Below are 26813 nucleotides of genomic sequence, written 5' to 3' on the forward strand. Positions count from 1 at the left end.
AGGAGTTAGTATTGGCTGCAGCCAGTAATGGGGACCTGTAGCCTAGGGCAGAGCTGCTCACTCCATCAGTGTCCACCCTCCCCAGGTGAACATAACAGGGTGCTTTGGGGCCTGGAGTAGAATCCAGTAAGTTAGAGTTTCATGGGGAAATGGATTGGGCAGTGAGGAAGGTGAACCAGGGATAAAGTCTGTAGGACACGATCTGCTTCCATTGCTGTCCTCCATCTCCCGTGGGACCTGGGACACCTGCTTGCCTTGAGGTTCCTCTGACCTGACAAAGCACTGGGTGGTGTCAGAGTTTTGTTTGCAAAGCTCTTTCCATTCCCTAGTGTGTTTTATAATAAGTTCAGACTCCAAAGAGCTAGGGTTTGATTTTATTTTTTGTACAGTTATCCTTAAAGAACCCAATGCCAACTGTGGAAAACACTTCTATTGAACCCTATGCATATTGACAAATGTCAGAAGGGGACCCAGGGGGTTCTTTTCATACCCAGACTGTGTCTACCCAATAGCAGCCTCCTCGGGGAAAATTCAATCCACCATCTGCAAATTTTACTAGTATTAGTTTTACATCACAGAACCACAAAACAACCTGGACTTCCACGGTTTTCTTTTTTCTGGGTGGGGTCTGGGTCATAAATATTTGCCAAATATAATTCCAACATCCATTTGAAAAAATATTTAAAATTTGATCAGTCATTTGAGTCGTTCTAGTGTTTTGCCCATGTGTTGTCAACCCTCTGATGTTTCTGAATTTCTGAATATTTCTGTGCTGTCCTGTATCGTATGAATGATAGCTTAATTTTTCCACCTTTCCTCTGAATCCTAGTCTCTATGTCATATATCACATTGATTCCTACCTCCAAGCTATATTGCTATTGTAGTACATCCTAACCTTTTCTGGCTGATTATCTGTTGACTTTTTGGTCCAAGATGTGTGGTTACACTGAGATCTGTGTTTTCTTCATTTCAGAGTCTGGGAAGTATTTGGCGGTTTCCAATGGAAAGTAAAACTTGAACTTCAAACAAAGATGAAGTAGGGAGACTTACGTAAGCATGAAGGGTTTGTTGCATTAAAGAGCAATCTTTGGTATACTTAAGAAGTAACTTCAGCATTTTTGGGGTTTTATTGGACCAGTGTATTTCCAAAGCCCTTAACATTCCTTTGGGAGTTTCTTTGTAACTTAGTCTGTCCTCACTGGCTCGTTGGCATTTGCTGCAGGCTGGGTGGGCTGCTGTGAATGCTCCACTAGGAATGGCAGTCGTACCAGGTGGTATCTGCCTCAATTTCTTTTCTTTTCTTTTTTTTTTTTTTGAGACGGAGTCTCGCTCTGTTGCCCAGGCTGGAGTCCAGTGGCGCGATCTCGGCTTACTGCAAGCTCCGCCTCCCGGGTTCACGCCATTCTCCTGCCTCAGCCTCTTGAGTAGCTGGGGCTACAGGTGCCTGCCACCAGGCCCGGCTAATTTTTTTTGTATTTTTAGTAGAGACGGGGTTTCACCGTGTTAGCCAGGATGGTCTCGATCTCCTGACCTCGTGATCCACCTGCCTCGGCCTCCCAAAGTGCTGGGATTACAGGCGTGAGCCACCGCGCCCGGCCGCCTCAATTTCTTTGAGTGCGTCCAAATACACTGGCTGTGGGGGTAGCTTCAAAAATGTTAATTTTTACTTTTTTTTTTTTTTTTAAGATGGAGTCTCACTCTGTCATCCAGGCTGGAGTGCAGTGGCAAAATCTCAGCTCACTGCAACCTCCGCCCCCCAGGTTCAAGCGATTATCCTGCCTCAGCCTCCAGAATAGCTGGGATTACAGGTGCCCACCACCATGCCCACCTGGCTAATTTTTGTATTTTTAGTAGAGACAGGGTTTCACCATGTTGGCCAGGCTGGTCTTGAACTCCTGACCTCAGATGATCTGCCCGCCTCAGCCTCCCCAAGTGCTGGGATTATAGGTGTGAGCTGCTGCACCTAGCCAATTTTTATTTTCATAGAAGATCTTGATTAATAATGTTCTAGCCCATCGGGGTCTGACTATGGATGGCAAAAACCCAACTTGAGCTCATTTAAATTCCAGAATTCATTGGTTCTTGGAGCTATACCATGGGATAGGCAGGGGGCCAGCTGGCCTTTGGGATGCCTGGAACTAGGGCTGTAAGCATCATTGGAACTCTCTCCTCACCTCTGGTCTCTTCTCAATGTGACAGCAAGAGCTGGTCACCAGCAATGTCAGGATTCTTCCTCCACAGCCTCATGAGTAGAAAGTACTGGCCACATCTCCGGTCCAGCTCCAGTTAGAAAAATTCCTGGGAAGTTCCCTGGGCAGTTCGGGGTCACACGTCTATTACCAGAAGAATTAGGGGAGCTTTACTGGATAGACAGAAATGATGTGTATTCTTTCCACAATACAGTGTGGATTGGCTTCCTTATAGAGATTGTGTGGAGGACTCTAAGAATTTAGGCAAGCAGGACGCTTTGGATTCACTTATTCTTACTTCAGGGAACCCTGAAGAAACGGCACCGATTTCAGTGAATGATGGCAGAGGCCACAGTTGCTAAGGGAACTCTCACCCCTCCTGGGCGTTGGAAAGACTCTTCCCTGGCTGAGGCCGAATAGTATAAGAAGTAAAGGAGGAAAGCTATTTGGACTTCAATTTCTTTCGGTTTTGAGCTATAAGACAAAGACAGCACTACTTTTGGACTTTAAATTTCACCTGGGAATTTTGTGATGGGAGGGATTTCTGTGAAAATCTGGGTGTTTTTATATTGCTTGTATTGTGTTATGAACAGATTGTCATGCTGTTATGTCATCTCATTCCTGGGACTGTGCTGGGCTCTTTTGGATAGCATAAACTGGGCAAAATTTGGCATTGGAATAGGTCAGGACAGCAGTAAATTTTCAGCCTGGAGGTCAGCTTGACTTTGGAGTTGGCTAAAGAATGAGTTTTACCCGTGTCAAAGCCTTCTGGGGTCCTGATAGGGGCGGTATTCCCATCTTTAATCCCAGGAAGATACATGGCAGGTCACTGATGAATCCAGGGCATCGCCTGAAGGTGGCACGAGGTGGTCCTCATCCTCGCCCTGAGGGGCAGCCACAGCTTGACCATAGGTTGACCGTTGCACCCAGTGGGGTCAGGGACAACCAGCTGGGGATGTTCAGGGAGCTTCCAAGGAGAGGAACTGTGGTGCCATAGAGCACAACAGAGGACATTTCTGGCCTGTCCCCTGTCCCGCACTCCACGCTGCAGCCGAGGGCGATTGGGAGGAGTACAGCCTGGTCGGCCTTCTTTCTTTACCTGGTGGCGTGAATGGATTAGAAGCCCCAGGCATGAGTGTCTCCTCTCAGGTCTGCCTTCCTACGGGAAAGTTCCATTTGGCTCCACTCCCACGTCCCTGTGGGAATTCATGGGGTGAGGTCTAGGCCGGTTGCTCTCTGTCCACAGCTGGGAAGCTGCATGCTGAGTAGTCTGCCCTGCAGTCTCCTTCTGGGTCCTCCAGTGGTCCAGAGCTGGAGCAGGGAGATGAGGAGGTAGGAAGCACAATGGTGGCCACACGTTAGAGCCCACATTCTCCGGTTCAGCTTTGTCAGCAATAAACCTGATATTTTGCTTTCTGACTCTTTTATCTGTTTGTTCAATTTTGTTTTGAACTCAAATGTTCATCATGAGCACTTTTGTGCCCCATGCTTCAAGTTCAGGAACGGGTGCTTCATACATTTAGCCTGGGGAAATGAAACTGAAATGTAATTTGTTATTGATCAGCACACTAGAAAGATATAGGCCCTTTTATTGCTTTGCCTAATGTATTCCATTTGGTATTTGTATCAGTTCGTTCTCACGCTGCTGTAAAGAACTACCTGAGACTGGGTCACTTATGAAGAAAAGAGATTTAATTGACTCATGGTTCTTCAGGCTGTACAAGAAGCAAGGCTAGGAGGCCTCAGGAAACTTACAAGCTTGGCGGAAAGCAAAGGGGAAGCAAGCACGTCTACGATGGTGGAGCAAGAGAGCGAAAGGGGAGGTGCCACATATTTTCAAATAACCATATCTTGTGAGACTATTATGGGACAGCACTAGGGGGATGGTGCTAAACCATTAGAAACCACTCCATGATCTCATCACCCCCTACCTCCAACACTCAAGATCACAATTCAACATGAGATTTGAGTGGGGACACAGAGCCAAACCATATCACTATAAGAGATGGGTCCTAGGAATCAATGAATTGTCTAAGTACAGTGGGACCAGGAGTTTTGAGATCCAAAGATAACTCAAATCTATTATTTGAAGACTTGATTTTCAAATCAAATCAAATGGATTTTTAGTTACTTGAATAATTTTCTCCAGGGAATACTTGGTAGAAAAATCAAAGAAGAAATAGCATTTGTTTTTCCTGCAACTATTCCATAACTCATTAACTCAGAAAATATTTGGTTTTACCTATTCAACATTTTGTTAGTGGATTTTTTTAAACCTCAGCTGTGTATTTTAACTTCATTATCTACAACGATTATGTGAGTGGTAAGCTCTGTTTCAGTGCAATCACAGAATTAAAAAATGTAAGCATGCTTATCAGTTGCTATTTTGTTTCTAAATGGTAGACTGACTGTAAATCAAACTTAAAGTATTCATTTATTCACCTAATATTTATTGAATGCTGACTCTGAGCCAACACTTTTGGTGCTGTAGAACATTTGGCTAAAATCAGTGCATTTCAAAGTTAAAATGGAGCATATTCAAGGGAATTATGCCTGATAGAAGATGATTTTATTCTTTGTTTCTCCCTGGATTAGTCATGCTTTTTTTGTGTGACGGGGTCTCACTCTGTCGCCCAGGCTAGGGTGTGGTGGTACAATGATAAATCATAGCTCACTGCATCCTGCCCTCCCAGGCTCAAGCAATGCTCCCACCTCAGCCTCCCATGTAGCTGGGACTACAGGTGCATGACACCATGTCTAGCTAATTTTTTTGTATTGTTTTTATATATAGAAATGAGGTTTCACCATGTTGCTCAGACTGGTCTCAAACTCCTGGGCTCAGGTGATCCACCTGCTTCAGCCTCCCAAAGTGCTGGGATAACCTACGTGAGCCACCACGCTCAGCCATGTCATGCTCTTATAACCACCCCTGCCCCCACCTCTAAAATCTACCATCCATTCATCTTTTTTCTTTTACCTACCTTGAGAACTTAAGTAACTATATGTCATTAAAAAATTGAAACAAAACCAAGACCAAAAGCAACACTTTTAATCCAGAAAGATTCAGTTACTATTTCAAATCACAGTTTTCTCAGCATGATTTCTTATGAATTGTGTCATTATGGCATTATTTTTACCATTGATTCACTTTATTCACTGATTCTGAACCTTCCTTCTCTTTCTTCTGAGAAATAGTGCTTGACAGAGTTCCCTTGAGAGGAAGCATGCTTATTTTCGTCCACCATGGATATGCCTGGACACTGAAGGATGATGCTGAACATCTAATTCAGGTGCTTGGACAGGTGGTGTTGTCTGAACCAAGATTTTGAATATTTGGATATTGAATTTCATCCTGAAAGTGTTCAGTTTGAAACTCATATTGGACCATATAGACAGTAAGGGAATATTGGTCTGGAATGGTTAGGCCAGAAATAGACATGCAGAAGTCAACAGTTTTGCTGGTAGTTGAAGCCTGTGTAGCATCCCACACTCCTCTCCCTGAAGGCTTCCTGGGATGCATCTCCCTACTTCTTGGAGCCCAGGACAGCTTTTTCAGAGCCTTCCGGTCTCTTGAGGGAGGGAGGGGAGGTCTGGGGGTGTGATGTGATTCCTTGGACAGATCTGTACCTGATGCCTTCAGGGGCTAGGTTGGTCTAGTTCCTCTCCAGACTTTAGCTTTCATCTTGATTCATAGACTTTCCTCACGGACCCGGATTCACAGAGTCTCTGAATTGAAATTGGACACGAGGAAGTTGTCTGGGTCAACAACTAAAGGATTTCTTCTGGGGTCAAGGTAGAGGTCACTGACTGGCCGCCAGTGGACTGAGTCCGGCAGCTCATGTGTGTATGTGTGTGTGTGTCCCTACATAGTGTTTTTTTTAATGGAGTTAATCACCAATTAATATACAATTGGGAGTTTTCACACAAAAATCAGGGTTTTAGCTTCTTAGAAAAAAATCCCAGAATGTCTGACAATGTGGAGCCTGGACACCTTTTGTCTGAATTTCTTTTTGTCACCAGGAACCTAAACTGAATTGTGCCTTTAGATGGAGCATATATTCTCCATAGATGTCACTTGCTGGAGGTTCATGGCCCTTGTAAGCATTTCATGGTCTTCATTACTTGTAGGCATGGTCCTTGGAGACTCCTGGATTTGATCTTGTTGGTCTTACGTCCTTTCCTTCAATCATAAACCATTTAAGTGAGCACCAAGTGTGTGGGCAGCCCTGGGTGAGAAGATGAGGTATGGTGCCCCATCTACTATGATGAACAGACCCTGCAGATATTGGTCAGGTTGGCCCAGAGACCTACCGCTGGACTCAGGCTTAGTTCTGGGCTCAGCATGTCAGCAACCCCGGGGAATCTCTGGAGGCCTGTCTGTGCAAACTGAAGACTCTTCAAGGACAGACATTGAAGAGCCATTGGAATCTCGGAATCCATCTATCTAAGAGCAGTCATGGATCCATACTTTGACCCTTGAACCAAACTGGCCTCTTTGGGCCCTCTTGGATAAGTTCTGGAGTTGGTGCTAGACCAAAGTAAGAAATCTAGGTGGGGCTTGTGCCCTTATTTTTCATTCTCCGGCAAACCAATAGAGGTCATATTCCCCATGGGAGCTATGGCACAGAAGTGTCTAGCCTGGCAATTGCTGGGTATCTGAACGGCCACCAAAATATTATTTTGCCACTCAGTCCCCAGCAAAATATTCTTGAATCTGAGTAAAGTTTACTGGTATGAACTGTGGAAGTGATTTTGCTGTGTTATGAAATCTTTGGAGTCGTAGCAGGCTCTTACTGGCTTTCTTCTTCTGTCTGGAGCACCTTACCATCTGTCTCCACTCAAAGACAGTCTTGAATGAGGAAGGACACAGACAGGAAATTCTTTTCATTTAACCCAATTCCCTTAGGCTACAGCTTAAGCTTATTTCCTCATTTTGCATCCTGTGAATATGAAAAAACATCTTGTCATGGCCCTACCTGTCATGCATGGACTGTGAAGTTTCCTCTCAATGTTCCTTCTATTGGACTCTATGATTCCTGTTGAACTGATGTTTGGGTTTGTCATTTTTCTTTAGAGACCCAGTGCATGGATAGATAGCTTTAAAGAGTGTATCCTGTATCATCTTCATTAGATGAGAATACTGTAAATGATTACAAAGATTCTATGATTCATTTGTCCAGCAGAGAGGATGGTCTGTTTCAAGTTTCTAAGAATACTTAAAAATAAACAAGGGACTCACTTTGTCATATTTCATCTTTATGCTATCAGAGTGCTGATTCCATAACACAGAACTCAGAATGCAACCAACAGAGCCCGAAGCCACATTCACATTCCTTATAGCTTTATTTCACGTTGAAGGACTGCACTCATGAGACCTTCAAAACAATGATCGGGAATAGAACAAACTATCATACTGCTAACCCCAAGGATAAGTTTTCAGTCAAGTAATCTAAGCTCACGCACATTGATTTGTGCTTGCCGGAATGACTGCTCCTTAGTTAGATGCTGGTTTGATGACTTCACTCAGAGCTGAGGCACTGCGGGTGAGAGGCAGGGCTGGAATGATGGGCAGGATTGCTTTTTATCTGGGTCTCTTGTTTGTCTTTTTGTCCAGTTCTCTCTGAGTTAGGCATGGATGAGTTAGGCATGAAGCACCAAAAATGACATCAATTTTAATATCAAAGTCAATGGGAATCCAGGAAATGAAAATATCTCATCAGGTCAAGTGTTTTGTTTAACAGGTCCAGTCTGTGTGTGGTGCGGTGGGTGGGAGGAGGAGGTCGCGATATTTGGCCTAAGGCATTTTGAGAACCTTAAATTCAGAGTTGATCTTATAAGGAGATTGACGGTAAGGTTGCCTGTAGGGTTTTGTTTCAGGGTCCCCAAAAGGCCTTTATGTTAAAAACAACCTTCATTAGGTAACTCTCTAAGGCTTAAATTGTCACTATTAGAAAGTCACTCCTCTAGTTTAAAGTTTTGTCATAAGAATGCAAATTCCTGAGAGAGAACATCACTCACTTATCCCATTCCTTCCAGAAGAGAGGGGTCGATGAGGACGCGCAGCCCAAGGTGATGTGATTGTGGTGGGTAGGGAGGAAGAGTGCTCCCAACAGAGGAAGATGGTGGGGGAAGGTGGCGTGGAGGGTGGTGGGGTGGTAAACAGCTCTGGAGGTCTTACAATTTGTTTTAGGATAGTATGTTTCAGTGGATATGGTCATCGATCATTGATAATAAGAGACCAATTCCGAGGGAGCATGAGCTTCTGGCAGAGCTGGGCTTTGGAGTTGGGCAAAGCCATGTTTGTAGTTGGCTCCATCCCTGGTGTAGCTGTGTGACTCAGCACAGAAATTATTCTGTGCTGTGTCCAAGGACAAATGCAAGGTATCGCAGAGAAGAACAATGAAAATATTTATAAATTGCTCTTTTCATGTGTCAGTAATAAAAGTAAATCATGTTCTGGCCTAGGTAGCTGTGTACTGATTGAATCACTAGTGCCCGGTTGAAAATGTGACAGTATTTAGGTTTTACAGTTCTCACATTTTAGAATGTCTATTCAAGATCTCACTTTTCTTGAGGGAGATTTGCTGTAAAGAAAAGTGCGATATGTATATTCATTCATTTATATTCTTCCTTGGGAGAAACACTCAACCATGAGCTTCCATTTGTAGTTTTCGGTTATCTTGTTTTGCTTCTACACACCTTTTAGTCAGTGTGAAATGTTGGATTCCTGGGAATGATTCCTGCTGAAGTTGCTTGTAGGTAAGGAAAGGTAAATGAAAATTAAAGAAGAGTAACCACTATTGCTAATTTTAAATGCCTAGAAAATGATTGGTGTCTTCATAGTCTTCCCAACTCAAAATTTCCAAAAGAGCATGAGCCTACTTACCTGTGATTCCTCCCTCACAGGTTTACAGGAACCTCACGTCTGGAGTTGGGAGGGAATGCTTTGTAGATTTTTGTCCATACCCTAACATCATGCTTCTGTCTCCAGAATAGACATTCTTTCTCTAACGCTTCAAAATCCTCAAATTCATACTCTTCTTTTATCCCTTGAATTTCTCTAAGGAGTTCTTTCCCTTGCTAATCATTTTACTCCAGAGGCAATGGGCAATTTTGGGAGGAGTGATGTATATTAGAGTTATCTATGTTTATTCTGTTCGGAATTTTCATCCAATATTAAAATCACATACTAACTCACATATGTGTCATCACTAAACATGCTCCTTTTCTTTTCTTCTTCCCTGAGACTCCAAATGCGTTTTTCTTAAAGCTACTGTTTAAAGGTTGTTGGTTTTGTTTTTAGGTTACTTTTTTCTTTCTTGCAGCATGCTTTACTCAATAGTCAGTTTCAGTTCCAGGTTTGCCCTAGATTTGTTTGACTGTTGCTTGAATATTTCACACACATTTATATTATGTTGCATTACAATATCAGTTACATAGTGAGTAGAGAGATTTTGTTTGACAAAATGTTATGTTTCACTTTAGTAATTTTGAAAATGAAGTGAACTTCCTTGGAACTTCATAAGTCAAGATAAAAAAGTGATTGTACTTGGTACTAACTTGTTTTTCTTCTGGAACACAATATGGAAACATTTAAATTAGACATATGCAGATAGAACCAGAGTTTTACTCGCCCTTTAAGCTGTTGATGATCTTGGTTTGTTTTCTTTGTGGAAATGAATGCTTCTGTTATCTCACTTAGAATGCAATGGATATTTTTCTTAATCAGGACAGTTTTATGCTGTTCTCTCCGAGACGTTTAAAGATTGTACAACTGTACCACACAACATATTAATAACTTATTTGCTATATAAATGCTACTGGAGAGAATGGCAAATTACTGATTTGTTATTCTGTCACTAGCAAGACAGTGTAATCAAGCCAGACAATGCCTAGAGTTTATATTGATTTATTTCCCTTTTGGTTTAAATTTACCACCCACAGTTATCCAAAATACACGAAGGCCTGTGGGTTTGGTATATTTGTTTTGTTGTCATACTGTAATGCTGTGCAAATACATGACTATCCTTAAAGTCTTTCGGATCATACTGATTTAACGTCATTTACTGTTTTCCTAACAATATCAAAGACGATTAAAAAAATTCGTTTTCCCAGTCTGTTATTGCCATGAGTTGATAGTTGCGCTGTTTACATAGTTGACCACCCACTGAAGCCAAGGCATGTGAAACTGCTGTCCACTAAAATGGGCCTGAAAGTCACGTGGGACCCACCCAAAGATGCTACCAGTAGACCTGTGGAGCATTACAACATTGCCTATGGGAAGTCACTGAAAAGTCTTAAATACATCAAGGTGAATGCGGAGACATACTCCTTCCTTATTGAGGATGTGGGTAAGTGACACTCTGATCTTGTTCCCAGTCAGAATTAACTGTGCACCAACATTCTCAGTTGCATTCTTAGGATGACTGTGAGACAACCCATCGCTGGGCTCAAGGTCCCTTACGGTTCTTTGGGAATGGAGAGCTGAGTTCTGAGATGCTTGTCGGAGGCTGCTGTTTGACAGCCGGCATGGGGCACTTGGGCTTCCCCATCCGTGCATGTGAACTCAAGTATTCCTGTTTCCAAACTGATGCAGCAGATGATTTTTAGTTTCTGAATGTGTTTTCAGAAAGTAGATTGATCCTTTTTTGCTTCATAGAAACTTGACTGCTAGACAACTGAGTGGGCTGATCTAGAGACTTCGAACTTATATGCCATTTTATAATCAGGGATTGGGCAAGTCGTATGTCCCTGGAGATGTGGAATACGTTATGCCTAGCCACGTCTGGTTAAAGATGTAACACTTTGCCCCATTTAAATTTGATTTTAACTTGATTCTGGAGGTTTGGAATATTTGAGATTTTGCCTCAATATATTTTGTCTTATTAAGTGCAGTTGTAGTTGGTTTTGGGCTTAGGCTTCGAGCTGCCTCTGAATCCTCTGTCTTCTATTTTTGATTCCAGTAACCTAAAGCCCCATTGATTCTTGAACCATGTCATGGCCCAACATTAAGATGGATCATAAGGAAGGAAGAGAAGTCAGCATTTAGGAAACAGGTCTCCTCTTGTGCCACCTTAGCACTTTGATCCTTTAGTGGATCATGGGCTCCTCAGCTTTGGTCCCCTGACCACAGTTGACCACACTTAGTCCTTCTCCACCTCCTGCATTTGACATCACGCTTCCTGGGTAACAGAGCAGAAAGTGTATAAAAGGGAGATGGAGGAAGACAGACTCCCTTCCTCATGGCTTCAGCTAAATGTCCATTTCCCTTAATCTCTTCCACATCACCTTGGCTCCCCAAGTCCAGCTGTGAAGTTAAATGGAGATTCTATCAGATCAAAGGCGTGAGCAGATCATATCTGCTTGCTCAAACCTTGGGTTGTTATGATGGCTGCAGAGAAGAAAAACATGTGAAAAGAGAGTCGTAGAGCTCACTAAAAAACAAATAGTATCTGCCAGACAACTTTCTGATGAGTTAACTGTATGGGTATCAAACACATGTGGATTAAATTTCTTTGAAATACAAACAAGCTCAGAGTAAAGACAGAAAGTGTCTGGTGAAGCATGATTTTGCATTCTGTCTGACCCCTGGGCATTTCCCAATTAGCCTGGCGGGTCGTGCCAAACCCTGAATGCCACCAGGCCCTGCCACAGTGAGACAGAAGTCACACCAGTCTTGATCACAGCAGGCATCCCAGGGGGCATCAGCCAGGCTTCTGTTCATGGGCCTCTGGCTTGAGGACTGAGTGAAGTTTTGTTATAATAATGCTCCCTACTTTGAGAAATGTCATTGTCATTATGACCTTTGACAGAACTAACCCTCACCTCTCCAGCTCTCGTCACCTGAAATACCCACAGACTTTCATCTCTTCAAGGAATTGGTACCCCACTTACCTGTCACAAGACAGTGATTCATTTTCAGGAAACCTAGTACTTAGTAGGGTTTTACTTTGCAGAGCTACACGTTCAGGGTGCCCTCCTCTGTAACACGGGTCCTCATTTCCTTTCCCATCCCATCAACTTTAGGAGATCAGCCTAAGAGACCTCTGCTCTTTGGCCTTGACCCCTAGATGAAAGTCAAAAAGTGAAGCCCAGTTATGTCAAGATTAGCATTTCCAGGACTCCAGGATATATATATTTTTCTAGCTTTTTGTTGGAATGGTCAAAAACAACATGCAGACATAGTAAGGGGAATATTTTATTGTGAAAAGGAGAAAATTTCATGAAGCTTGATGTATTGCAGTGAAGATTTCCCATGTGCTACATTTTATGGGTTACATTGACATTTCTTATTATTTTCTGGAGATTTTCATTTGGAGCCTCTAATGGGGAAAGATTATTAGTAGTGACTGACAGTGTATGTTCAAACACCTATTTAGCGGACAAGGAGTTCCTGTTTCCTACATGGATTTCACATTAAAACCTTCAAAAGCTCTTTTTGTTGAGTGTCGATGAATCCAGGTTTATTACACGTGGCATGTACCTGGTATGAAATAAAGTTTATGTTCTTTGGGTCATGTGTTTTTCAGTTGCATGAGAAGAATGTTAGTGATTTTAATTTAAAAAAAGAGAGACATCTATCATTATGCTTGTCACTGAATTTGGATTTTTGTATTTGGTTATAACTGGTATAAGGAAGATGTTTATGCATGGTTAGTGAGTGAAACTGTGTCATTCTTGGAGATCTGAATCGGTGGCTTGATATGAACCGTATGTTTCAGAGCCGGGGGTAGTGTACTTTGTGCTGCTTACTGCAGAAAACCACAGTGGAGTGAGCCGTCCTGTTTACAGAGCTGAAAGCCCACCTGGTAAGTCCTATCTAGAATCAGAGGCTGTAGTGTTGTTACTTAGATTGGGAGAGACATCCCTCCTTGCTTCTTCCAGTAAATATAAATTTAGAGTTATTAAATAATTTTTGAACAAGAACTTTTTAGACTTGTATAGCAAGCTGACAGATTGAAAAGTGGAAGAGGCTTATCCTTTTGAAAAGTGGAAGAGGCTTATCCTTTCTTTTAAAATAGTTTTAATGTAGGTTATTAGCATTTCATCCAGACGTTTTGAATACTTACTGAGTAAACCATGTGTAAAAGACCTAAAATATGTATTGTCTGTAAAGCTGAGGTGTCCAGTCACTAATATGGGCTGAGCAGATCCTTTTGAAGATGGTTGAAAAGATCATTTAATTATACATTATGGATGCACTGTAATGTGGAAAACCCAACAGTCCTCGTTTCTAACTATCAAGTTGCATTTCCCTAATTTAGGAGGTGAATGGATCGAGATTGATGGTTTTCCCATTAAGGGTCCAGGACCATTTAATGAAACCGTCACAGGTACTACTTCCTCCTTCATGTCAGATTCATGTTTTCACTGAAGCATCGTCTCGCAAGAGAGTTGTGCTTCTGTCACACACATGTGCTCACAAACCTTCACTGAGTTCCCATCGCTAAACTAACACACACGCCACACAGTCTTGGTCAATCTGTTCTGCATCCAATGAACTAGACTGTAACCAGTGTTGCTTATTGTTCACCGTTCTTTCATGTTCTCGCGTGGGGAAGTGTCTGCGTCTATATCTGGGGATATTGTTGCCCTCTTCATAGGCAAATATGGTGGTTGAGATGGCAGTACTGACCAGATTAGGATATTTATAGCTCTTCTACCAGTGAATCAATGAATGGGGTCCCCCCAAAATAGTGGCTTTTATGGGCTAACATGTTGCTTCAAGTCTTGCTTTTTTCTTACGACCTTGGGATATTTTGTGATATGTTAGACGACCTACCTTCCATCTCTGCTCCATATTTGTGTATCTGTTTGTTTTCTCATTTGGATGTTGATGTTGTCTGGTCATATTGTTTTACTTACTGAGAAAAGTGTTGACATTTCTTGTGTGTTTCTTGAATATATTTAATTGATGGTGAAAAAATAATGTAAAATGAATGCAGTTATTTCAGAGTGTGGTTGGGTAATATCTCAAAAGCACTATGGTGAGGAGCTATGTTTTATTTCACGTGCCATGTGTTTAAATATATCAATCTGGAGTTGTTGTTGACAGGAAGGTGAGTATGATGAAACCAATGACACTTATCTGCTTTTCAGACCAGATTTGATGGTGTAGGCGGTCTTCACAGTGCATGCTATATGAAAAGGGGGTGGAAGAACAAAACATCAGAAAAGAAAACTGGCTTTTGGGGAGAGACTAAGTGTTCTTGTTTGAATGACTATGAGGTGTGGCAACAGAAATGTCTTGTAGCTGATTTGAGAAGAGAGAATGGAAGTTGGAAGAGGGAAGTAAGAACGAGACATGGACTTAGGAGTCATGCTATAGGGCAAAAGTTGAAGTAGAGAGCTCATGAGTGGCTAAGGATTAGCAGAAAGAAGATCAGGAGGCCGGGAATCAAACCATGGAAATACTGACAGTAAAATGGTCAACAAGTTAGTACAGCTAGCAAGTGTGCAAAAGAAGAAAAGGTGTTTATTTTCAGAGGTTGTTTACCTCTGAACACACACACGTAAACAAACACGTATGAACCTTTTACTGGTGGATGTTTGTGCCTTGCATTTGAATCTTATATTTTGTGTTTTAAATAAGCGTTTTATTTTTACATCCTTCCTGATACAGTTTTTTGAATGACAATAGCTTTAGAACAAGTGATTTTCTTGCTTTTTCAGAAGTAGTTAATTTCTTATGCCCTCTTTAATAGTGTGTGTGCACACATGTGTATGACCTTTCTGAGTAAGTAAGCAGAAACCCTGGGGACCAGGGATCAGACAGCCGTGTTCCAGCTCATTATTGGTTGTATGTATTGTGAGATTATTGAACTTCTATCTGCAGGAGGCTTTGCAGGCCCTGGTTGCCAAACCACTCTGCTATAATACATGATGTTTCATTTGTCATACATGGTGATTAAAAAAGATACCAGAAGAAACTGCTGGCTCAAACCACTTGAAGCATGTAATATAAAGCAGAACTTAAAACAACAACAACGACAACAACAACAAAAACCAGGAATATCCAGAATGCACAGACTAGGTTAAAGTACTTCACAAATTACATTTCATTGTTAATAAAAAATAATAATTTATGTGAAATTATCAGTAAGTGATCACCATGTATCTATACCTTTTGATGAGGCTTGGAAAATATGATCTGCTATTATTCCGAGAAATTGTTAAATATATGATAATCTTGCCAAACAAAAGAAGTATTCAGAATTCCCTGTCTTCATTCAAAGAGGAATTTGCCTTCAAAAATGCAGACATTAGCATGGGCACCTGGTGTAAGGCCCAAAGGGATTCACTTTAGTGCTTTGACTGATAGGGTCTCACGTCCTTCCTGTGTTTTATTAGAAACCAGAGGAATATCTATTCTTTTAAGCTGCTAGAAACAATGGCTGCAGTTCTGATTCCAGAAGGCCTCCTTTTGCAGGTTTACAACTATCTCAACTGAATTGTCTTTACCTAAAAATAGGACTTTAGTTATTTAATTCATTTATTACAGGCGGAGGTCTAGGTGTTAGAGATACAAGCTAGACAAGGGATCACCTCAATGAAACTTATATTCCAATGAGAAAGAAAGATAACAAACAAATATGCACAAAATGATGCATATAATCTATTAATTTGCTGGGGCTGCCATAACAAAATGCCACAGACTGGTGGCTTAGAAAACACAAATTTATTTCTCTTGATTATTGGGTCTAGAAGTCCAAAGTCCCGATGTTGGCAGGTTTGATTTCTCCTGAGGCCTCTATCCTTGGCTTGTAGATGGTCACCTTTTTGCTGTGTCCTTGAATGGCCTTTCTTTGTGAACATGCATCCTTGGTATCTGTGTGTGCACATTTCCTTTTTATAAGGTCACCAGTCAAACTGGATGAGGCCCCAGCCTAATGGCCTCATTTTAACTCACCTCTTTGAAGACCCTATTTCTGAATATGCTCACATCTGAGATACTGGGATTAGGACTTCAACATATGAATTTGGCAGAGGGGGCACAATGCAGCCCATAACACAATCATGAATTATTTTAAAAATAAGCAGTACTGTAATATAGAATAAGCAGATGGGAGTGAGGGTTTGGGAGCCTAGGAGACACTGATAAGATGGTGGCACCAAGTTGAGATCGTAAGGGACTGTGAGGGTGAAGCCATGTGGGGAGGAGGAGGAGGACCATGCCAGAGAGTCCTGGAGTTTGGGCAAGACTTAAGCAATTCCCAGACTGGTCAGTCGTCCAAATATGAAACCTCTCAGCACTCAGGAAATGACAGGACCGAGCGAGAATGCAGCACGAGGGCAGCAGTTTTGGCTTCTCTTGTGTTGCTCATCTCACTTCTCCGAGCCGGAAAGCTTTCTTTGTACTTAATGCAGAATCCCTCCTGCTGGGATGGAAACCTGTATCCTCTTGTTCTGTCCCCAGGGAAGAGATGTCACAAGTCTGCTCATTTATTGGAATACTGTTATGGAGCTTTTCTGCAGACTTCTTTTCTGCAAGTTGTTTTGGCTTTTTTTCTGTAACAGGATCTGGGTAACCTGGCAGTGCAGAGCCAGGCCCTGGGGGTCAGGACAGGGACACAGACACATCCCCACTCTTCTACCCACCAGCCTAGGGCCTCAGCCCAGCTAGTTAGTCAGCTTTTGTCAAACTCTTCATTTGGGAAACAGTATTAGGTTCTGGTTAAGTATAGTTCTGAATATGATCATATCTATTTAATCATTTTTAAGGTTTTTCTAAAAATCAAGTCCTCTGTGCTTTTCTCAAGTTTTGGAGCCTAAACTAGGCCTAGTACTGAAATAAAAGTCTAATTTTCTGCCTCATTTTTCTTTACATTATATTTTAGTTCGCGACGCTTGCTCATTTTTTTGGACAAACGATAGCTTGGACTCAAGTTCAGCATAGAGTCCACAATTACTCCTTGGCCATTTCCAGACGACGCTGCGTGACAATCGCTTGCGGACCAGACATTCCCTTATCTTGGTCACCCACTGACTTCTGGGTTGCTCCCTAAATCCAGCAACTTCAAGCACTTGCCGCATAGTGGGTCTGTATTCCAGGCATCCATGACAATGACCCATTTGATATTCTCACCTCCTGGCTCTAACTGCCACCTCCTCTCATGGAGTTAAAGTTACAGATAGAGTTGATCCCTTCCAAAATCTAGACTCCTGGAATCCCCATCTGATCACCATCATCTCACTTCCTCAACACCCTCACATCAGAAGCTTAATTTCAGACCATAGTAGACTTCGGACCTGTAGACCCTTCCCAGCTGTGGGGTCCAGAAGCTGCTGCTGTCCTGTTTCTTCTTTACTTTATCCAGGTCCCATCATTCCAACCACACTCCACATGCAGGTCTGCCCCCGTCATTTCAGCGGCCTCACTGCTGCAGCGCTGCCTCTGCCCGTCGCTCTGCCAGGACCCCCAGCTATCTAGCTTTCTCTGTCTGCCATGCTGATGGCTGGGCTTTGTGAGACAGATGAAGAGCTGATCTGATCTGAGTTACAACAGCTTGTCAGAGCTGGTTTTCTCACTTCATCCAGGTCCTTAGTGCTGCTTGGCCACCTCCTGATTGTCCTCACACAGTTTCCTTTCTTTATGCCACAGTGGCTAGTCCAAAATGTCACCACTGTGCTCCAGCCCATTTCCTGGCCTGGGTTCCTTTCACTTCTAGTAGGTGACTTGCTTCCTGCTTCCCTGGGGGGATGAAGGTTTCAGCTGACATTGCCCCTCTCCCTTCTTCTCCCTCCTGAACCCTCACTGCTCCCTTCCCTCCTGCTGGTTCTAAGGAAGGGCTGTTGTCACCTTCTCTTTAAGGCTGACTTCATCTACATCAGTTTCTTGGAAAGCATGGTAGACCTGAGGGCAGATCTGGGGTGGGATTCATCTTTGGATCCCTCCCAGTGCCTGGTTCAGAAAGTTGATACCTACTGTTGAACTAATTATTTGACACCAAAACAATGAAACTATGAAAACACGAAAAAACAAAGTTTGGCATTGTAAAGATTTCTTATCTAGCACTCTTTTCATGGGCATAGCTACAGATTGATGGGACATGTATACCCCAGACTTGTATTTTGACCTTTTCTGTCAGTATTTCATCAAAATGAGCACCAATTTTCAGGCATATGATCTTGCCAGTTTATTTAAATATGACTGATGTGGAAGTTGAAAACTCTAAACCTAGTGTCTTGAGATGGCTCTCTCTCCAATCTGCTGATTCAAGAGCATAATTAATCCACCAAACCATAATCTTGACACTGTTCACCTCTGAACACCTGGCTCCGGCTCCAGGTTCAGGCCCTGACTAGCTCTCAGCCATCAGCAACTCCTGTCTTCCAAATACCAGATTTCTCAGCTATGAAATGATGGGATTCAACAAGAGGCTTCTAGGTTTCTTTCTAAGAACTTTCTTAGGCTCCAAAGTTCTTTCTAAGGTTCCAAGTTTCCTTTTAGTTTTGAAATGTCATGAATCTATGAGGCTGAGTGGACAGATTCCACTTTTAATGAATGATGCTAAGCTTTGTGAGCAGTAGAAAACCATTTGTCATACTGAACAAATGGCTGTTTTCCTATCTTTTTACCCTACTTTGAATGTTTTAGGTCAATGCATTCAAAAGTCATATTAGTGAAGGAAGAAATGCTAAATTGTAATTTCTGCATTTTGAGAATGTACTTAAACACACCAAAGGTACACAGAAGAAAGACTCATCCCCAGTGATAACGCTGGAAAGCACCTCTCCCAGGGACCCCTGGTTGGGTGTCCTCCCCTCTGTTTGCAGTGGTGGAATTCTGCTGAATGAACCAGTGGAGATGGCAATGTGAACTTATTTAAACTGACATGTGTCATTGGCACTTGGTGCAATAGGTGCCGACAGAGTAAACCAATAGGCAAAGCAAGGGCTCCACCAGATATTTCTGCAGCCAGGCAGTGGAGCTGCTGTGCACCAGACTCGTGCTTAACATGTACCCCAATTCAAAATCAAGGAATTAATTATGAATCAAAGACTGCCTTCTTTCCAAGTACAATTTCAATCAAAGCCTTTGGCCAATGGGGAATTAATGCTGTCTGTGGCATTACTTTCACAGTAGCTTTCTCATGCAGTTATTAGTTTTATTTAGTGTGTACTTCACAGGACAAAAGTTCATGGCCTGGAAGGTGAGCTCCTTAAGGGCAGGGTGCTTTGATATACTCATCTTCCTATCTCCAGAGCCTGGGGCAATTGCACAATGGGTGCTCAGGAGACGTTTGTTCAGTGGAAATGCATTTGGCGGTTGCTTCTGCCCCATACCTGTGCTTGGTAGAGGAGTGGGCATTGACAAGAGTGTTGACAACAGCTGGGGCTTGGATGTTGCAGAGGTGCCTGTGAGAAGATTGGGGTCACCTCTGTCTAGTTCAACGTTGATTCGGGGGGTTCTGGGCAAGCCCATTTGTTGAACTCAGATTGGTGCTACCATTAATCAGAGATTCAATTTCTTGCCTTTTGCTACTTTGAGGGCCTGGACAAAAAAAAAAGATGTGTGCATCTGTAAACTGGAATTCTTTGGGCTGGCTGGTCTATGAAGATGAGGTGTTTGCACAGCCAGATCCATGCGCTCTGGGGTGGCCTGCCCACTACTCCCTCCCAAGGAAGTACTGCCCCAGAACGAGCCCTTCCATCTTAAGGGCTTGGATCTCTTCATCCGAGTGCTCGTTTCAAAGCTGCCTCTCATGTTAAAATATAGCTAGACTTTGCTAATTGTAGAGCCCATTCTTTAGGTAATAAAAATGTGGGAGACAGAGGTTTGTGTGAGAAGCTGTTTGACTCCATTTAGCCAGATGTCCCTGGGGAGAAGCAAAGGCCTCAGGAGTCCCTGCTGGCACCCCCCCAACCCCAGCAGAAATGCCATGGAAGGGAGGCAGGAAGGAGCTAGCTGGCCAGAAAAGAGATTGATTGGGCACAGCCTTCTCCTACCTTTAAGCTGAAATCACAGGCATTTCATGTGAAGACGCAAGTAGTGGGGATGAGGCCCTTTCTTAGGACACCAGGATGTGTGCTTATTTCAGAGGCTGATGAGTGACTGTTCCGACTGTGAGGGGCGGGGGCTCTGGGAAGGTGGGAGATGGGTGGTCCCTGCCTGTGCCACCTTGCATGAAGCACTTGCCTTCAAGTCCTGGACTTGCCTTCCAGTCCTGGAAGAACCTACAGTAGTTTAATAAAACCTAATACTTCTGATGAGGCCAGCATCTTGGGGTTCACTTGCTGCTTTCTGATTGATATCTGGGCTTTTCTCTGGATGTCTGTGAGAAAAAGAGGGCAGGCGTGGGTCTGTGATACCTCTGAGAGGGGAAGCAGCTTTTGTGGGATCCTTGCAAATTCAGATATTAATCCTGAAAGGAAGCACTTTCCTTTTTAAACTTATCAACCTACTCATATACTGTAATTGGATCTTTCATTTGCAAGTGAAGCCAATGTGTGTGTGTGTCGGAGAACAGTTAAAAATTGAACTAACCAATAGATGTTCAAGAAAACAAGGTCTTTGATTGCCAGATTACTTACCATTCTATTCCCAAAGGAAACAAATACAGAATAACTTTAAACTAAAACAAACAACCCCGACAAATCAAAACTCTTTGAACTGATGTCTGGTGTTAAATTTTCCTTAGAATATTTAACACTCCTTCTCTTCGCTTAGAGGCTATGAGGCCATCTCTGTGTTATACTGTGGGGATCCAGCCATTAAGATTGGAAAAAGATTATTGCTTTCTTTGCTTTCTGTGGCCCTCATGAATCCTGTAGGGGAACGGCTGAGAATTAAAGCACCACGAGATGGATCTAGAGTAGATGCTTCTAATGACTCTATACACTCACGCCAATAATGGAGGAAACTTTCATATCCAGTCCCCCAGAGAAGCTGCCTGATCCTTCCACACTGTGTTGGTGGGGATTGGGCTGGGGATGGGGAGTGAGTGAGCTGGGCTCAGGGTGGGGCTGACCCCAAGCTGCTGTTGCAGATGGCACAGCGATGTCTACATCAGAATCATAAGATGGCTGAAGAGGGCAACTGGTATTTGCCTTCTGGGTCTAGAGATAAGCTACGGCCACAGATGGGTCACAGAGACTCCAGCCTTGCCTACACAGTGGTAGGATAAGGGAAAGATTCCCCTCAAAAGGCTTATGATCTATACAAATTGAGAGCCATATCCACGCAAGCAACTGTAGAACCTCTTAATTCTTGTGGTCGTGGGAAGGGCTTTATGGCCATCCGGTGTAGAGCTCTTCATTGTCACTAATGCAGTGGATGCCACTGTCTTGGCATTCGGCAGCCCAGCACAGCCTCAGACCTGTACTGTGAAACTGACGGCACAAAGTAGTTTTTCTTGATATTCATAGCACTCCACTAGGATCAATACCAAAGTCAGCTACTGACTGACATTTTGGGTGACATCCTGAAGCCACTGCCATACCTGTGATTCTCAGGGCTTCTCAAACTGGGATCCCCAGAACTTGGGAGAACGTGACACAACTAAGATTCCATGAAGGCATAAGGTCAATGGACCATGTCCAACAGGGAGAATTTTCCTGATGGCCAGGCATTCAAATGTTATTTTTAATTTTTTTTTTTTTTTGAGACAGAGTCTCGCTCTTCTCACCCAGGCTGGAGTGCAGTGGTGCAATCTTGGCTCACCGCAACCTCTGCCTCCCGGCATCAAGCAATTCTCCTGCCTCAGCCTCCTGAGCAGCTGGGATTACAGGTGCATGCCACCACGCCCAGATAATTTTGTATTTTTAGTAGAGACGGGGTTTCTCCATGTTGGTCAGGCTGGTCCCGAACTCCCGACCTCAGGAGATCTGCCTGCCTCGGCCTCCCAACGTGCTGAGATTACAGCCGTGAGCCACCATGCCCAGCCTACTTTTAATTTTTAAACAAACACCAAAATATTATGGAGTAGTCTACAAAATGTAAATGCAATTTTGAGATAAAAATGAAGATTAGGAATGAATTTCCACGCTCCAGCCTTCTGAGGGGTGCGGGGATTCATTCTCTCTGCTGTTAGATAGACTTTGGTGAGAAGTTGGAAGAAAGCTTAGTTAAGTGACAGAGTGATTCAGCATTTCTGTGAAACAAACAACACAAACTCTTTGAAATGGAGTGGCCCCAGGATAGCTTAAAGAGTTTACTTTGCACCCGAGACAGTCCTGATGGATTTAGGGTACCCCGCTTGGGGGCACAGATGCTAGCAGCCTTGCACCAGCATCTGACAGCAAAATCCCTTTCTTGACTCCATGTCAAGTGGCATTTCCTGGGGCTTCCCGATTTGATGACACCCAGGATGTCAGGCAGGATCCTGGAAGGCAGGAAGCCAGAGTCTCTGAAATATTGGATGCTGGCTGTGGGCAGCAGAAATCTCGAACTGAAGGTGGTGATGTTGTCTGGTTTGTCTTGACAGTTAGTGTAAATGCTTTATAAAGGTTCTTTGGGCTTCCACGATTCATGACATTAATAATTGGCATTGATTAGCTCAGGGGAGATCAAGGTCCTTTCCCTTTCTTTTTCTTTCTCTTTTTCATCCTTTTTTTTTCTGCTTTTAAGACCTCTTCTCTTCTTCCAATCCCTGAAAATGCAGCAAGAGTTTACTGACTGCAGGGGTGGGCTGAGGGGTGCTCCTCTGGCATCTCTGGAGGAAGCAGTGTGTTGCTGTCTTTAGTGTGCTGGCCAGATGCTTGACTCCTCATCAGGGGTCTTTCCCAGAGCACTAGACACTTACACATTTAAGAGGAATAGTGCACTGAGCAGATCTTGATGGGACAGATGGTGCTGATGCCCCCTGAAGAGCAGTCGGGTCCTTGGGAACTGTGCCAGCTTCTCTGTAAGCGGGGCACATGCATATCTTGCCAGGGCGTCCTGGTGCTGCCCACCACATCCTTCACCAGTGGGATTTGGGAGGCACCAAGAGGACCTTCCCCTGGAGAAGGCATGATGCTTGTGCCACACATGGCTACTGGTGACACCAACTCTGCAACCACCATGAGCTTCTCAACAAGAGCTGCTACAGAGAGAGCTAGGGCTACCGATCCAACAGATGGGGTGCCAATTCTGGCTTCGGCTTCCTGCTGTCTGGTTTTGAGATGTTCCCTTAGCCTTTCTGAGCCTCACTTCTTTGGTCAGCAGATGGGCTGTGATTGGGTGACTTCAAGGATGGCTGCCAAGTGCCCTTTCTCCTTACTGTCAATTAGCTGGGCCTAACCAAATATCACAGAAAACCAGGTACATAGTTACAAGTATTGAGGCTGCTTATGGGAGAGAAAATATGGCATTAAAGAGGGACTTTACAGTAAGTATTGCAAATATTGGGTATGTAGAAGAAGAGTACTGTAAATCAATTCAAAGGTGTTTCAGGAGGGTTATGTGTCAGAAGTTGCACAGGAAGAATGAGCCTGTGGTGGATGCAGGCTCGGGTGGCGTTTGCTGGAGCTCACCAACTTTGGAGATGTCAGGCAGCACCGGGCCTGGGCATGAGCTGGGGTCAGGGAGTTCAGATGCAGAGTATGGCCAACAAAGCTGATGTCCTGCCCCCATCTGGCTATCAGCAGCCGACCTTCACTGCTCCCGGACACACATTCTCACCCCTTTCCCTGCCCTCTCTTTCTTCTTCCTCTCAGGCTTCTCACCTCTTCCTTATCAAGCTTCTTCATCAGGAGTGTACAAAAGGCCTGGTCCTGATGGAGGTGGGAGGCCAGGGTGTGTTTTCACCTGGCCAGGTGCTTCTGGTTCACACTGAACTTTGAGCACCATGGCTCCGGCCTAAATGGCTGGACACCCCCTGACCCCCACCCCCCGCGTGCAGATTGGTGTCCACAGTTATAATGGAGGCTGGTGCTGGGGATGGTGGGGCAGCTGCCTGGGGTGAGGTGGGTATTTGAAGGCCCGTGAGCATCAGGCCTGCTCTTTCAGGTCACGGGGATAGAGATCAGGACCATCTTTGTGAAGTTGGTGGTCAGCGCAGTGGGGTGTCAGATCGGTCAGTGGGACAAACCAGACAAATTGTGGCTCTTCAAGGCTGTAGATGGAGTGAAACCTCACATTCTGCTGGGAAGTGAGCATGTCCTGCCAGGCAAGACCTGGGCCAACAGAAAGTAGCCGCCAGATAGCTGTGGTCATGCGTTCTTTTACACCAATGAAGAGAGGGATTTCGAGTGACTCATAATTGCTAGATGTTGATGAAGATGAATAACGCTCTTCATCTGGCTATAGGCAACCTCATATTTGAAAAGATTTTCAATGTAAAGGGTCCTTGGCAATAAGCCCTCTCTTTTGCTCACATTTGGTTCTTTGAAACACTTTTTTTTAGTGCCCCTGTATGCAAGGCCTGGTGGTAAGCTCTGTGATACATTCATGGCTCCCATTCTGAAGGGGGTTACCCACTCAGGTAATGAATCTAGTAAGTGAGGGATTTCATTTTTGTCCGGGCCACAAACACAACTAGTGTGCTTAATACGGCATATGTCAGGTATGACACTGAATGCTTTACATGGTTATATTACAAAGTGCATATGCTGTACACTATTTTACAGAAGAAACTGAAATTCAGAGAGAAGTCTAAGCCACATAGCCTGTAATAGATTCGATTCAGACTTTGACTTCAGAGCCTGTGACTTCAAGCCCAATTCAGAAGCTACCAAGTTTAACTAGCATAGAATGGGTAAAACATCATATTGAATTTTAGATTTTTTTCTTTGTAAAAAGAAGAGATTTTGATTCTATACAACTTCAGAATATTTGCCAATTTGCAAAGCCAGTGGCACAAATCCGGAGAAATACTTGAATCCTGTCTGGTTTCTGAGGTCTACTGCAATCTGGATGGTAATTGTTTCACCCAGGGGACCTGCCAAGTGGGTGACATATCATTAGTTGCCGCAGGTCTTCTGTTATCAGCCAGTTCTGAGTGCAATTCACCTGATTACGTTGTACCAACAGCAGTTGAGGGAATGTGTCCAGCCAAGTTTGAAGTACATTCAGCGCTCGTGGATGCGAGCTCCATTACCCTTGGCAGTTGTGACTTCCTGTTTTCAAGATAAAAGGCTTACACAGATTTATTAGAGAATTTCAGAAGGCTTTGGTGAGGCTATCACATACAGCCCAGAGAAAACACTTAAATAGTTTAATTGCAAATGAATTTGAACCATATGGCTAGTTTTCTTAATATGCACATCAGTTTAAAAGAGGATTACCAGATGATCTATAAAAGATATTTGATGGTATATATAACCCAGAGTATTAAAGAAAGGAAATTTTCAAAATACTTGAAAAAAATCGGGTTGGTTTTTCTAAACCCAAAGATTTGAAAGAGAGACAATTGTGTTTAGAGGGAGGACATTCTCACTTCACTCTGGTTATTACCGAGACAGCGAGCTCCATGTTGTCTAGGGAACAGTTCTTCCTGGGTGGTCTTTGGTGACAGTCCTTCTCTTGTCCGTTTGCTACCTGCTGAGAATACTTTTTGTTATATGTAATGCCTACTGGGCAAAGCAGTCATGTGTTTATACCCTGAAGGGAGCCTGTTGGCTCAAATCCCTTGTTTCACATTCATTAGAAGAGGTTGGGAGGTTGGTGGGATGGCCCATGGGGTAAGGAGGAGCTTAAATGAAAGGGGCATCATGGAAAGGGGATGAAACTGGGAATCAGAATGACTGAACTCAGGTCCCTGACTGGCCCTAAACAGCTATGTGACCGTCTGTCAGCTACTACTTCCCCTCTGTGAGCCACAGTTTTCTCATGGGGGTGATGAAGCTATCCTACTTACCTTGGAGCTGTTCTAAGGACAGCTAGATGAACTACGTGAGAGCTTGCTGCAGAGCGAAACATTCCATAAAATAGGGGGATTGCAAGAGCTAGCCTCAGCCCTGTCCCCAAAGCTGTTCAGTGGGCTTGGTCTCATTCTAGGATGGACAGCAAGGCCAGAGCCTGGAAGGGGGAAGCGTGTGCAGTGAGCAGAAAGCTGTTGTCCCTGCTGTTGGGGTGTGTGGCTCATGTTTAGTGAACCTGGCATGGTGCAGGACAGAGCCACCGGCAGACACTGCAGGCAACAAGCTTGTGCCATCTGTGACCAGGCTCCTTGTCCTTGGAACTTCACTCCTGACTCCTCAGGGACCCCGCCCCTTGGGAAATTTCAAAGATCTTTTAAAAAATTTTTATTGCAGCTTATTACGGTTGAGTGTCAGGGATTGCCGAGTCAGAATTGGTTTGTCCTGGGACAGAGAACTGCCATCCTCCCCAGGGCCCAGCAGGGACACTGTGACCCCCAGTATCAGTTTCCATCCCCAGACACACGGCTGGGGAGGTCTCAGGACTGGAGCAGAGTTCAGGGCAGAGGATGCTGTCTCTGCTCAATGATTTATGTTCCAGCTGACTCACATAAGACCTGTGTGTGTGTTCTCAGTAGATCTGCTCATTTTACTGGACTATACTTTTGGACTAAAAACAAAAAAAAAACCTTTAAAAGAATTACTACTTTGATTATTGGGGAAAGTATTTGTTGAACATACCATGGTGTTCTCTTAGTAGCCTATAGGAATGGGGTGCCCAGTGACTGGTTGGGTAGCTCCAGCTAATCTGCAAGTGGATATTCCTTTTGGTTAGATTCAGGA

General features: G+C 43.7%; 1 protein-coding gene across 2 annotated transcripts in view; it reads left to right on the forward strand.

The window, feature by feature from the left end:
* FNDC1 (fibronectin type III domain containing 1) overlaps positions 1-26813 on the forward strand; it is a 101817-nt gene that overhangs the window by 17690 nt on the left and 57314 nt on the right. The window contains exons 2-4 of one of the 2 annotated variants that reach the window (XM_019028908.4): positions 10346-10540; positions 12911-12997; positions 13454-13522. The exons of the other annotated variant lie outside the window; for it this stretch is intronic. Coding sequence (XP_018884453.4) covers positions 10346-10540; positions 12911-12997; positions 13454-13522 — 351 coding nt within the window. The remainder of the gene's footprint in view (positions 1-10345; positions 10541-12910; positions 12998-13453; positions 13523-26813) is intronic. 2 annotated transcript variants of the gene reach the window in all.

The sequence above is a fragment of the Gorilla gorilla genome, chromosome 5 (assembly GCF_029281585.2).
Source record: "Gorilla gorilla gorilla isolate KB3781 chromosome 5, NHGRI_mGorGor1-v2.1_pri, whole genome shotgun sequence".
Taxonomy (NCBI): Eukaryota; Metazoa; Chordata; class Mammalia; order Primates; family Hominidae; genus Gorilla; species Gorilla gorilla.